At 48.1% G+C, this 14,509-nt stretch overlaps 1 protein-coding gene across 2 annotated transcripts in view; it reads right to left on the bottom strand.

Moving 5' to 3' along the window:
• Positions 1-6,932: 6,932 nt before the first annotated feature.
• ACVR1B (activin A receptor type 1B) overlaps positions 6,933-14,509 on the bottom strand; it is a 23,366-nt gene continuing 15,789 nt past the window's right edge. The window contains exons 7-9 of one of the 2 annotated variants that reach the window (XR_002773576.1): positions 11,675-11,805; positions 7,968-10,022; positions 6,933-7,884 (exon numbers count right to left, since the gene is read on the bottom strand). Coding sequence is in view for 1 of the 2 variants with exons in the window: in XM_012805617.2 (XP_012661071.2) it covers positions 9,897-10,022; positions 11,675-11,805 (257 nt within the window). In the remaining variant the exon portion in view is untranslated. Of the gene's footprint in view, positions 10,023-11,674; positions 11,806-14,509 lie in introns of both variants that reach the window. The other variant, XM_012805617.2, reaches the window with a different exon arrangement.

Here is a 14,509-nt window from a genome sequence, read left to right as displayed (position 1 = left end):
CCCCCGGCCGGGCGCTGCCTCCGGTGGCCTCGCCCCCAGCGCAGCAGGCCCCGCCCCGTGGGTGGTGACTGCCCCGGAGCCCCGCCCACAGAGCTCGACGGCCGCTGGGGCTGGAGAAAGTCACCGCGGGGGCAGGAGGGAGAGGGCATCCCGTGGCGGGGCCGGGAGTCTACACGTAGAGGTGATCTGAGGGGGAGCATTACGCGCGATGTCGATTCATGGGGGAGGGGGCACGGTAACGTGTCACTGTAAAGAAGCTGGGGGTCCAGGGCAAGCTTCCAGGAGACCCAGGGGGTTGCGGGGGACTCTAGGCCAGGGAGAGAGGCAGGGCTTGTGCAAGAAGGGGTGAAGTCCCTGAAGGAGGAGGCAGGAGATGCCACTGAACTGTCTGCGCAAGAGTGAGAGGGCCCTGGCTTTCCCCCTTTACACAGCTGTCCCGGAAGAGCAGAAAGGGGCTACCTCCCTTTCCCACGTCTAAGGGAAAAGGAAGAGGTGGAAACCGTGAAAGCAGTAGGCTTAATTCTGGCCTGTACCCTCTGATGCCTGCTGGATACACCTTTCCTCTGCTCCTGATGTGGGGCTCAGGTCCCCTTTCCCAACAGAGCCTTACTATGGAGTTGACTTGCGGGTTGAGGATGAGCCCAAGCTGAGTGGGTGCTCAGGAGGAGGAAGCGGTCTTCAGCCATTCTCTGACCCTGTCTTACAGACCATCCCCCCCCCATTATGTTTGTTACCATGACTGCCAGCCTGTAGGAGAGGCGGGCGGGGATGGTCCAGCCGAGTCTCTGTCGTCAGTGATGCCTGAATAAGAAGTGAGAGGAGGAAGTGGAAGGCGGCGTCTGGTGTCTAAAGAGCGGCTAGCCATCACAGGACATCAGCACCACAAGCTGGAGCTCTGTGTCTGGACATCAGCCACTAAGCAGAGGCCAGGAATGCACTGTCCTTTATGGTTAACATTTTCTGAGCATTCCCTGTGTGCTGTGCACACTGTTCTGGGTATGCTTTTATATACATGTATCAACTCATTTGGTCTTTAGAACAACCCTGTGAAATAAGTGTCATCGTCATTTCTTACAGATGAGAAAATGGGGTAATTTGCCACTGTCACCCAGTGCAGTCTTCAGTTCCTCAATCCAACATCTGCTCTGTGTCAGGTACTGATAGGGCACTGGGGTCACAGAGGCTCTTGGTCTGGTGGGGAGTGGTACATTGCATGTGTGCTAGACACATGGCATGTGCTGTATTAGGAGCACTGAGGGGCAAGTGGCCACATCCATTTGAGGAGGGCAGAGATGGCTTTCTGTCTCCTGCCTATCTCTGTTCAGAGGTCTGCTTCCTTCCCCTTGCCACCTTCTCTTATCTCCTTTACTGTGTTTCTTCCCCTCTTGCAGCCTTCTGGGCCCTACCTCCTGCAGGAGGTGTGGGTGGGAAAGGGTGCTTCCACCCCTCAGTGATCTTGCAAGTCCAGATGGCAGCAAGCATGCTAGATGGGGGCAGGGGAGGGTGGGGACTCTGGGAGCTCAGAGCTCCCTCCTTCCCTCCCTCAGTGCCTTCCTCTCCCTCCTCCCCCTCTCCCAGCACCTCCAAGTGGCCATCAGCTGAGAGGCCGAGGGGGTGTCAGTGGGGAAACATAGGACTCTATTGTGAAGCATTAGCACAGATGGACCCCTGGACCGTCTGTTGCCTGCTCCTGACAGACGGCATCTGTGGTGGGGGTGGGGGTGGGAGGCGCAAAAGGCAGGAGAGGCAATGGTTTCTATTCTATTGGTTCCGGTGCTTACTTCAGAAAGGATCCATCCAAAGGGCATCTCACATCACCTCTTCTGTGAAGAAACCACCTTGCCTAACCCAGAGGGACACTTCCTTGCCTGAAGCCTGGAGAATTGGAGTCCACAGGTGTGGGGCACGGAACCTGTATCTAACATCCCTGTTGAACCCTTCCTCCTTCAGGCTGACATGGGGGCTGAGCCTTCTCAGATTATGCAGATCTGGTTGCCTCCCTGCCTCCAAGTGAAAGACCACCACCAAAGGACTGAAGTTCTCACCTGGGTTTCCTCTTCCTGCCAAGTGGGGAAGCCCTAGAGAACCCCAGAGTAAGGTAGGGCCCAGGAAATGATATACATGATTTCCTCAAATCCTGGGATTTCAGAGCCATAAAAGGCCTTATGGTAATGAAAAGATGCTGTGTGGTCTACACCCTCATTTAGCAGAGGCAACTGATGAGGGGTGGTGGGGGAAGAACAGCACTAGGACCCACTAGAACCCAGGTCTCCTGAGACTGTTTAATTCAGCTGCTGGAAGCTTCCTAAGAGCTCAGAGATTCCTGTCTGCTGCCTTCTCCCAATCTCTGCAGTTTCTCCAAGGAGAGGATGGGAGCCAAGAATTCCACTTTGTGGAGTGGTGATGCCCTCTGGTGGCCATTAGTCTCTCAGTGGAAACTAACCCAGATGGAAAGGCTGGCTAATACCAGGCTCCACCTGGAATCCCATCCCTGTTTAAGGATTCCCAGGGAGCCTCTCCCTCCTAAGAGGATCTATGTTCAGCTAAGAAGCCAAACTCCACGTTGGTCACTGAATTCTGGAATCTCACACCTGACAGGAAGTTGTTTTTTAGATTGAAGACGGTGCTGCCTCTGCAGGTGAAATTCAGCAGGGAGAAGGTAGACAGCCGGTGCAGTAAGCTTCACATGCCAGGCAGTATATATGAGATGCCTGAAGCTTTGCCTTCTCCAACTCTCCACAACTTCCTCCTAAGCTGGAGTCTCCTGAGCATCTGTTCTTCTCATCCTATCTTCTGCAATCCTTTAAGGCTTGGGGGTGGGGAAGTATTCTGCACCTAGCCTGCCACTTCATACCAGGATACCTCCTCCTCCATACTTCTTCCAGGAAACCTCCCTGCAAAACCCATTGTTCTGGCTCCTCAGACATTTGTCCTCAATCTGTACCTTGTTCCCAAACAAGTCTCTCAGAATGAGCTCCCAGGTTTGCATCCTTTTTCTCCAGCTGCCCTGACTCCTGGCACTCAGGATGGGGTTGGACCTATGCTGAAGGGCAACACCCAGTGATGACCAATCCCTTGCCAGATGTGTAACAGCAGCCTCCCATGGAGGAGAGGAGAAGAGCTGAATTGTGCCCCACTGACCCACTCAAGTTCTAGCATGCCATCAGGAAGTCAGGGCACTTGAGTCTGGAGTGTACCAGCTAAGGTTCCTTTAGAGCCTAACTCAAGCCTCAGAGCTCTAGCATAGTTATTTCAGGGCCCAGAACCAGCAGAATAGTTCACTGGGGTCTCTTCTCTGAGTACTACCACTGCTGCTTAGCTGGGGCAGTGGGAGGAGTAAGGCTTAGCTCTGGGCTGTCAGGAATGAGAGGCTGGGCCCCAGTCACATGACATCACCTCTTGTAGGAGGTATGGACAGCTGGTGGGCAGCTGACCCAGCAGGGAGTGGCATTGTTAATGGCTCCTATTACCAAATAATTTCCAGGGGATAGTGTCTGTGCACAGACTGGGGGAAGGGGAGGTCCAGCAGCAGGGTTGATCCAGCATAACCCAAATACCTGATGCTGGGGAGTCTGAGAGTATGGGCCAGGTAGATGTGTGATTATTTGCATTGAGTATGAGTAGTCTCGGGGTCTAGTCCTGCCCTGAGGCCAGGGAACATCTTGCCTCTTGGATGGAGAGGGCAAAGTGTGTCTGGCTTGAATAGGATGGCAGGTCAGAAGGAAGGTTAACTCCAGTTTTCCTTAGAGCATCTGCATACCACTCTTGAGACACAGGGTATGTGCTATCTTACCCTACCTCATTTCAGAACAGGTTCAGATAACAAAGATAGACAATGACCCCCTTTAGGGTCCCAGACTCCCCAGATCTCTTCCTTCTTGGCAGACATACCTGCTCAGTTGCTTCATCCCTGGTTCCCTCAGGGGACAGTATCATGGACCTACCTCCCCAATCCCTAAATATATGCAAGTCCGCCAGGCTAAATCTTCCCATTTACTCTCAATTGAAGGCAGTCCCCTTCTTCCCCTTGTAGTTTGCAACTGGTTATGCCCCAAATCTGTTTATTCTACTCACTGTCCTTCCCTTTCCTCCCAGCTGTTCTTGCTCTGCCACTATTGCAATTGCCTCTTAAAGCCAATCTTCCCAAAAGATAAATAGGATCACATCACTCCCCTGCTTAAAATCATCTGCTATGGCCTGAATGTTGGTGTCCCCTCAAAATTCATTATGTTGGAACCTAATACTCAACGTTTTTGGTTTTTTTTTTTTTTGAGATGAGTCTCACTTATGTTACCCTCATTAGAGTGCTGTGGTATCACAACTCACAGCAACCTCTAACTCTTGGGCTTAAGCAATTCTCCTGCCTCAGCTTCCCAAGTAGCTGGGACTACAGTATTTGCCACAATACTAGTTTTTGTATTTTTAGTAGAGATGGGGGTCTTGTTCTTGTTCAGGCTGGTCTTGAACTCCTGAGCTCAAGTAATCCACCACCTCAGGCTCCCAGAGTGCTTAGGATTATAGGCATGAGCCACTATACCCAGCCTTTTGTGCAGGTGTTTTAAGATCAGAAGAGTAAATCCCATAACGTGGGTGGATTTTATCCCACCAACTAAAGTCCTTGAGAGAAAAGACTGGGGTGTCCTGAGGAAGAATGCTGTCCTCAGACTCAGGACTACATCATTCTTCTCAAGGTCTCTAGCCTGCTGGTTTGCCTTGCAGATTTAGGACTTGCCAGTCCCCATAACCATGAGTCAGTCAAGTCTTGAAAATGAATCTCTGTATATGCCTATATCTATCTGTATGTGCATTCATTTTATTGGTGCTGTTTCTCTGGAGAACGCTAATAAACACCATTCCTGGCTAGATCCAAAGTGCTCTTTCCCCCTTTTCCACCTTTGTTGGTCATGCCTCCTATGTTTCTCAGTCAGTCTCGTGAACTCTACTATTCCTGATTTTGTTTAGGTTGTTTGGCAAGCATGTTTTCAGGACTACAGAAAGTCAGAAGACATATGGCCTGAAGGACAGAAATTTAACCTGTCAGAGACAAAAACTCAAGGAATGCAGCATTCAAATAAGTCAGTTGTCTTTTGTCACAAGGCTTAAAAAGGTGAAACACTATTGGTAACCTTCAAGGACACAGGAAGAGGTACCAGAACAGTCATCACTCTGATTCCAAAATGGTAAAGTTGAGCCTGCAATCTATAGCCTAATGAATTTTAGGTCCATGCCTGGCAAGATGACTGATTATTCATAGATGGCCTGTAAAGGGCCTTCATTCAGTCTGTGTTGAGATTCACTACCAACCATGTTGCCTGTCCTGCTGTAGAAGCTGCAGCCATGATGATAATTCAGCTAGAGATTTGGGCTTCTTCTGTTACCTTTGTGGATAGATTTATGTCTAGAACACAACAATTAGCAGTTATCAGATTACTGGGACAGATGCTAAACTCAAAGCAAACTTCTAGAGGTACATTGATTTTCTCCAGTCCAACAGTTTCAAACAGTTAAGAATAACAGAAAACTCAGGATAATAATCAGAATTTAAAAATCATGATAGACTATGGCAATGGGCAGGTTCTGTGGTGAAATTTAATAGGGTAAAAAAAATAAGATCCTGCAATTGAGTTCAAAATACCACCTTCATGTGAACAGGATGGAAGAGAAAGTAGTTTGATTTTCACCAAGAGATGAAGTGCAGTCCTGGGATGTGATCTGCAGGTATTGGGCAGTGTGTAGGATTCCCCATTCTGGTCTGTGTGGTCAGTTAATACCCAAACTCTAGCTATGTTCAGGAGAGCAGACAGCCTGGATGAAGAACATGGAACCATGAGGCAGGGCAGTGTGGTGGAAAGGGGGCTGTGGTCTGGCTTGACCCAAGGTCTTTTCATCCATAATCCAGGTGATTTTGAGCAATTTATCTAACTTCTGTAATTCTCCATTTCCTAATCCATAAAAAGAATATAGTAAGAGCCACTTCGTATGGTTGTTTTGAGGATTAAAGCAGTTAATATATGTAATGCAAAGTTTGGCACACTGCTTAGCACACAGTGAGTTCTTGCTATTTGCTAATATTAACTGAAGAAATTCAAAGCTTTGCCAGAAGATTCATAACATGACAGCTGCCTTCAAGTATTTTAAGGGACCTTATAAGGGAAGAGAGCGTAACTGCTCTGCAAACCCTGTAGAAGTCACAGGGAGGTTTCCTATCTCTACAGAAGGAAGACCTCTTGCTGAGCAGCATGGCCTGCTATCCTCCTAAGTGCTAGAGCAGGAAGCCAAAGCCACTTGGCAGGGATGCTGCAGGGCAGAGGAGTGACTGATGGTTAAATAGAGGACCTTTCAGGTCCCGTCTAACCTGTACACAAGGATTCTAGGACTTGCTATTTGAGATCCCTTCAGCTTGGAGATAAAGGACATTCACTTCCATCCATGCACTGAAAACACCAGTCACCATTGAAGACTCCTAATTTTAGGAGGGAGAGAAGCACAACTGAGAAGGTCCATGCCTCCAAAACACAATAGCACAAGGCCCTCTTTTGTGAACAGAGAAAAGCACTGAGGGTGGTGCCTGTGGCTCAAGGAGTAAGGCACAGGCCCCATATGCCGGAGGTGGCAGGTTCAAACCCAGACCCGCCAAAAGCTGAAAAAAAAAAGAAAAGCACTGAAAGACGGACTCCAACAAAGCCCAGGGGAAGGGTGCGTGGTGTATGTCCCGGGTTCCCTGACAACAACAGGCCCTCCCACTGTGAACCACATGGCAAGTCTCAGGAAGCCCCAGGTTGCTCAGATCAGCACCTCCACTGACTGATCTGTGCATGAACACCAGCCCCAGCCAGCAGGAAGGTAGAAGCACTACCTCATACACCAGTCCCCAGCTGTCCTGACAAAAGCTGGGCGGTCATTCTACACACATAAGACAGCACCAGGAAAGCTCTGTGAATAAAACTTTTAATAATGTACAGCAGAAATTGGACAGGCTCATTCTTATATTAAAACAAAAGATTTCCTATATTACAATATATTTACATTTGCATACTGAAGAGGTAAAGTGTCTAAGTGGCTATTTTACAGTCCTTTCTAATAAAATGTACAAAAACAAACAGAAGTACCGAGATTGCCGTTCGGGGGCCTTAGTGGCGACATAAGAACGGGCTTGGACTTGGTCTGTGAACCCAGGATCCAGAGGTGCAGGTAGTCCTATGGATCAGGGTTAGCCTCGGGGGGCCAAAACACGGCTTGAGTTTCTCCCCAGCTCTTGCTTGGTGTTAAGAGTGGCAAAGGTAGGTACAGGAGCCTCCCCCAAACCTGCTCCATCTTCCCAAAGGTGGAGGAGTTGGACTACCTGTATGGTGAGGGCAGAAGGGCCATCTGAGGAGTGGCTGGGTGGATATTTGTTGGCAGACATCAGAGGCTAGTTTAGACTCCAGGTAGAGGAGTCTAAGTTCCACCATCACCTATAACCTGCCAGGGCTCTGCTGCAGGGTGGACAGGTGGGAGGTCAGCAAGGGAAAGAAGGGCCCCCTAATGACACAAGTGGTATTGAAGGGAAATTAGTCAGTGGCCAGTAAATTGGCCCAAAGGGTTAGAGGAAGATCTCCTTTAATGCAAGGAAAGAAGCAATACATCAGGCAAATAAATAGAAGAGGCAGGAGCACTGGGGAGACTGAGGGCAGGAGAGGGCTTTGGCAGGGACCTGCTGGGCTGGAGGCAGAGATGCTCTAAGGCTGCACACAGAATGCCCCTCCCGGGGGCGGGGGGGCAGGAAGGGGCCTCAGAATGAATGCAGTGATTTGGGTCGCACCTGGGGCTCTAACCCCAGGCCTTGTTGTCCACCACCAGTCTCTTTGCAGTGGATGGCAGGGTTCCTCTTTCTTCAGTGGTCTTCTATAAGAACAATAGATTCAGGCTCAAAAGGGTCTCAGAACCAATTATGAAACCTTCTGGTCTCAAAACAGGCACCCACTTACTTGAATCAGCTCCTTCTTCAGTGGTCTGGGAGTAGGACCCAAGCCTATCTTGTTTACAGATGTATTCCCAGCGCCTGGCACAGTGCCTGGTACCCAGCAGGCTCTCAGTACACATCTGTTGAATAAATGCCTGGAGAGGGTGCAACCAGCTGGACAATGTACAAAAGGCTAGGGTCCTGAAGCAAAAGCCGCTCCCAAAATGGGGGTGGAGGCTGAGAGGGCAAGCCTGAGAGACTGAGCCCCCAGGGCAAAGAGGAAACCTCACTACTGAGTGGGGACTGGCTCAGGAGCAAGGACAAACATTTCCAGTGTGACTGAGCTATGTGCGTTCCATTAGAGGATTTTTGGTTTTTTTTTTCTTTTTAGGGATTTCTTTAAAAACAAATAGATTGAGAGGTAATCACACAGAGATGGTTTTCCTTTTACAAAAACTTAACAATATTAAAAAAAAAAAGTTAAAATCCAAACCCTCCCAATAAAATTAAAAAAAGAAATCAAACCACTCCAGTTAAAAGTTATGGCTTCAAAGTTATTATATTCCTAAGATATGCTGACCAAATCACCACCCACAGCCATGCTTCTAGACTTCATTAAGAATGACACTCAGTTAAGTGACATACTCTGCGCAGGCTGCTCCTTTAGTAGGGCCCCTGAAGTAGATGTGAATCTCTTTTCTTCCCTCCACCCAGATCAGGTAATCCAGTAAAAGAGGACCCATGCAGATGCCCCACCCACCCCAGACCCCTCCCTACTCTTCCCTTGCCCTTCCCTTCCCCACCCCAAACCCACCACCACCAAAAATATACAATGTTGTTTCCAGAATCTGGGATGTGAAAGACAGATGTGACATTCCAATCTGAGTCCCAAGATCTAGCTTCACATTCCTGGCCCTTCCTCAATGGTGCTTAGCATGATGTCCGTGGGCTGGATCATTCCTGTGGCTGACACTGACCACAACCAAGACTTCCAACACTTTTGCCAAGATTCCTTCCCTGCCCACCCTTGCCCCTCCCTCACATTTTGACCCAAAAGCCTCTTCTGCCATGGACAACTGGGCCAGCTTTGGTTCCACAGTCTGAAATGGAGGAGGAGAGCTGTGTTGACACTGGGTGAGCAGAGCAGCCTGCTGGACACCGAGTACCACTGAGGATAAGGGGCTGGGGGGGAGGGAAGACCTCCGGGGAAGGGCACCAGGGAAACTAGATGCTCTCACTGTTCAGCAGAGGCACCAGCACGCACAGACAGCATGACAACCACACCCCCGACCTGCACATGCAGGGAAAGCTCAAGCAGGTGAGTGCGCACCTACAGACACACACATACACACACATGAAAGGGCGTGGCACGAACCAGGCACAATGGGGACGCACCTCGGCCATGCACACACGCTGACAGACAGGCGGCAGATTAAGTCTCCACTGGCAGTCCCTCCGGTGTCAGTACAAGGGAGGAGGGAGCACATGGCTCAGAGCTGCCTGTGAAAGGGGCTGTACTTCCAGTTCCTCCGGGTCACCTTGGTGTGCTGTGGGCTGGTCCCTGGAGGAAACCCTCAGCACATCTCAGCATTAGCAACAGCTCAGCTCCTCCTGGCCCCGCCCAGGCCACCCCTTCAGCACTCCTGGCTATATGCCAGATGCACAGGCTTTGCAGGACTTCTCACTACAACCAGGTTGAGCTGTGGCATTGAGTTCTCCACACAATTCGCTCCCAGAGTCTCCATGCCTTTAGGAGGTAAATAGAAAAGGTGTCTGTGTCTCAAACCCAACATGGGAGTGAGCGAGTCTCCCGGGCTCTATCCCTCTTTCAGGCCAGGGCTTCTGGCCAGAGGGCTGGGCAGAAACGAGAGGTAGGCCTCCATCATACGCTCAACATGGCAGCTGTATGTAGTTCTCGCTGCCCAGAGGTGCACGTAGGGGAGAGGGAGCAGGGTTAGATCTTCACATCTTCCTGCACACTGAGCTGTGAGAGGGTCTTCTTGATGCGCAGAGCAGTCAGGCGGGCTGCACCATTGGCATACCAACACTCCCGCATCATCTTCCCCATCACCCGTAACGCCTGCACAGAGAGACCCAGAGGCCATCAACAATGCCTTGGAGAAGCCTGTCTGGTGCCTAGGCTCTTGCTCACTTCCCTGCTGCCTCCCCTCAGCACAGAGTCTAGGGGAACCTCCCCTCCCACCAATAGACTGAACAAGGGAAAATGCTTCCTAAGCCTCCTTTCCCCTCGGCTCTTTCTACCTTAAGGGACAGGTTGTACAGGTACAAGGGAAAGGTGCAGCTGAAGACCAGCTCTTTTAGCCTCACCCTTATCCTCTGAAGTAAACCCTGCCCTGAGGGTTCTGAAGAACACTTTGAAGGCGTCAGATAAAATGTGAATTAAGCAATTTTGTTCTTAAATGTAAAATGCCCTCTAGTGGTTATACTCTTTAAAAGCAGAGCCAACCTTTCTCCATTTCATTACCAAGTGAGAAAGTCCTGGGGCTCTGACGGACAGCAGTCGGACAGCAGGCGCAGGCGATGAGAGTCAGCACCCCTGTGCTGCACCTGCAGTCTGCAGAGAGCAGCTCTTCCTGCTCTCACCATACACACAAAGGCAACTGACTAAGGTGAAAGATGCATTAGCAAACTGGAGTGTGGTAATCATTTTGCTGTGTATGTATATCAAAGCAGTATGTTGTACAACGTAATTATAATTTATTAATTATACCTCAATAAAATTAGGAAAAAAGTAAAAGAAACCAGCAAAGCAGAGACATGAAAAGGAGGCCAGTGTGCACTTAACCAGGCAGACACTGCCCCTGAAGATGTGAAGACTCCAAAATTCTATGATTAGCAGTAATGTTGTAAATTTGTCTTCCTTTCAATTATTTCCATAAAATTTCATCCACTCCCTCCCATTTCATCCCCTATCTCTTCTAAATTCAAATTATCTATCCTAATCCCACCCCCATCTCACCTGCCACCCTCCTGCCTCCTGTGGTTTTTTTTTTTTTTTTTTGAGACAGAGCCTCAAGCTGTCGCCTTGGGTAGAATGCTGTGGCATCACAGCTCACAGCAACCTCCAACTCCTGGGCTTAAGCGATTCTCTTGCCACAGCCTCCCAAGTAGCTGGGACCACAGGTGCCTGCCACAACGCCTGGCTATTTTTTGGTTGCATCCATCATTGTTGTTTGGTGGGCCCGGGCTGGATTCAAACCCACCACCTTAGGTGTATGTGGCTAGTGCCTTAACTACTTGACCCACAGGTGCTGAGCCTCCTTCTGTGTTTTTTTTGGAAAGGCCACTCCCCTCACAGGTACATGCTCTCGCTGAGTGTGCCTCTCATTCTCCTCTACTCTGTCTACGAGCTGCTTCTATAGGTGCCTCTTCCTAACTCTCCTTATTGAGCTCAGCGCATCTCCAGGGCCCCAGAGCCATTTTTCTAGTTTGCCATGTTGAATACCTCCAAATAAAGTTTTCTTTGTCTCTGTTGACCACCTCCTTTATCTGTGTCCTGTGTCAATTCCAAAGAGTACCCTCTAGTATCCAGGACAAAGAACTGTAGCCCCAAAGGGCTCAGTATATAACAGTATACATGTAAACAGTATATAATAACTGATGCTCCCAGGGAATACACCTTGGAGGCTGACCCCATTATCAAAAAAGTTTTTTCTAAGCTAGAGAAATCAGGCAGATGGAAAAGCCACAGGAGGCAAGGAAACTTCCTACCTCATAACTCTGCCACCAGTTGGGGATGTTGGGACGTAGCTTCTGGTCACATACGACCTTTCGCATTTCTTCAATGGAAGGGTCAGAGGGCACTAAATCATAATATGGCAGCTGATACTCTTCATGGACTCCTGAGAGAAAAGAAAATATCTACCTAAGTTATCAAAAGAATGAAGATTATTTAAAACCCAATGACAACATCTACATTGTGATTTGTAAACACCAAGATAAACTAGGGCTCCTTGAAGAAGTTGGTTGATTCTAGGTATGGGATAAGAAATAAACAAGAGTAGCCAGGAACACTTTGATCATACCAAAAAAACAAAGAAAACTGTCAGAAAACTCGGTTTATATCAAAAGGCACCAACTTGGCCACATGTGGTGACTGGTATCTGTAATCCCAGCATTTTGGTTGGACAAGGCAAGAGAACTGCTTGATCAAGGCTAGGAGTTTGAGCCTCCTAGGCAACTTAGCAAGAGCCTATTTCTATAAAAAATTTTTTAAATGGTTAGCTAGGTATGGGGGTGCATGCCTATAGTCTTAACTACACTTAGGAGGCAGATGCAAAAGATAACTTGAGCCCAGAAGTTCAAGGCTGTAGTGATCTATGATTATGCTGCTGGGTCACTCCAGCCTGGGTGACAGGAGACCCTCTCTCCCTTTAAGAAAAAGAAAGAAAGCCAACAAAATTTGAAAACCTAACTGGTCAAAGATGAAAGCATCTAAGTAACAATAAGACCAATAACTTCAGTAGAAACATGTTTTTTTTTTTTTAGAGAGTGAGTCTCACTTTGTCACGTAGAGTGTTGTGGCGTCACAGCTCACAGCAACCTCCAGCTCTTGGGCTTAGGTGATTCTCTTGCCTTAGCCTCTCAAGTAGCTGGGACTACAGGCGCCCGCCACAACACCCGGCTATTTTTTTGTTGCAGTTTGGCCAGGGCCAGGTTTGAACCTGCCACCCTCAGTATACTGAGCCAGAGCCCTACTCACTGAGTCACAGGTGCTGCCCAGAAATGAGTATTTTTAAATCTACTATTTCATTATATAGTAGAACTTCTGTAAGTTGACCAACTAAGAGACTGCAACAAACTGGTCAATATACAAAGGTGGTCAACATAAGGAACAAGGGCTGCCAGGCCTGATGGCTCATGCCTGTAATTCTAGCAGTCTGAGAGGCCAAGGCCAGGGTGGATTGCTTAAGATCAAGAATTCAAGACCAGTCTGAGCAAGAGTTAGACCTCATCTCTACTAAAAATACAAAAACTAGCTAGTCATTATGATGGGCGTCTGTAGTCCCAGCTATTAGGGAGGCTAAGGCAAGAGGATCTCTCAAGCCCAGGAGTTTGAGGTTATTGTAAGCTATGAAGCCATGGCACTCCACCCCAGGGCAACAACAAAAAAAGGAACTAGGCCTACTGTACTGATATATACATCCAGTACATGTCTGGTAAATAAAAATTAGGTCATCTGGTGGCGCCCGTAGCACAGTGGTTATGGCACCAGCCACATACACTCAGCCTGGGCCAGCTAAACAATGACAACTACAACAAAAAATAGGTGAGCGTTGTGGCAGGCGCCTGTAGTCCCAGCTACTTGGGAGGCTGAGGCAAGAGAATTGCTTAAGTCCAAGAGTTTGAAGTTGCTGTGATGCCATGGTACTCTACCGAGGGTGACATAGTGAGACTCTGCCTCCAAAAAAAAAAAATTAGGTCAACTTAAGGAGTTGGGCAATGTAGGGAGGTGGTCAGCTATGAAGGTTCCACTGTAATTCAAAAAAAAAGAAACTTCATTAACCTTTTCAGGGTGCTATTTTGGAAAGACTTCATTTTGAAAAATGGTAAATAAAAAGAATCAAGTAGTTTTCTTGCCTTCCTACACAAACTTTGGAAACCAAATAGATAATTAGGGGAAGTTTCGCTTTAAAAAAATCTAGTTAATCTATGAAACTAGTAAAATCAGGGTGGCAAATAAATGTTAATATTATATACTTAGCCCCAAATTCTGGATGTCATGAGAAAGAAAAAAGGAATTTATTCACCTATGTGACTAGGTTTTTCTTTTCTTTTTTTTTGAGACAGAGTCTCACTTTGTCCCTGGCAGTATCATGCAGTGGCATCACAACTCACAGCAACCTCAAACTCCTGTGCTCAAGTGATTCTCTTGCCTCAGCCTCCCAAGAGGCTGGGACTATAGGTGCCCTCCACAACGCCTGACTACTTTTAAAGATGGGGGTCTTGTTCTTAAACCATGTGCTCAGGCAATCTGCCTGCCTCGGCCTCGCAGAGTGTTGGGGGGTTTTCTTTTTTTTTTTTTTTTTTTTTTTGAGGTGGCACCCGGATTTGAACTGGGAGATTTTTATCATCTGGTTTATCTGCATATACTGATCAAAACTGAAGCAGTCCAATTCCATAAGTTATACTTGGGCACCTTTCCCATAATTTGGATCTTACCAAACATCATAGATAGAATGAGGGTAGTAATATATAAAAGAGTTTCACTGGAAGACTCACTAGTTCTTTTTATTTATTTATTTATTATTATTTCTTTTTTTGAGACAGAGTCTCAAGCTATTGTCCAGTGCCATGGCGTCCCAGCTCACAGCAACCTCAAACTCTTGGGCTTACATGATTCTCTTGCCTCAGCCTCCCAAGTAGCTGGGACTACAGGCTCCTGCCAAAATGCCTGGCTATTTTTTTTGTTGCAATTGTCATTGTTGTTTTTTTTAGCTGGCCCAGGTCAGGTTCGAAGCTGCCAGCCTCTGTGTATGTGACCAGTGCCCTACCCACTGAGCTATGGGTGCTGGCTCACTAGTTCTTTTTAATTCAATCACTTCC

Source organism: Otolemur garnettii, unplaced genomic scaffold, assembly GCF_000181295.1.
Source record: "Otolemur garnettii isolate 467f Iridium unplaced genomic scaffold, OtoGar3 scaffold00043, whole genome shotgun sequence".
In the NCBI taxonomy this organism is placed as follows: Eukaryota; Metazoa; Chordata; class Mammalia; order Primates; family Galagidae; genus Otolemur; species Otolemur garnettii.
Note: the sequence above shows the minus strand (reverse complement) of the source record. Positions and strands in the feature narration are given on the sequence as shown.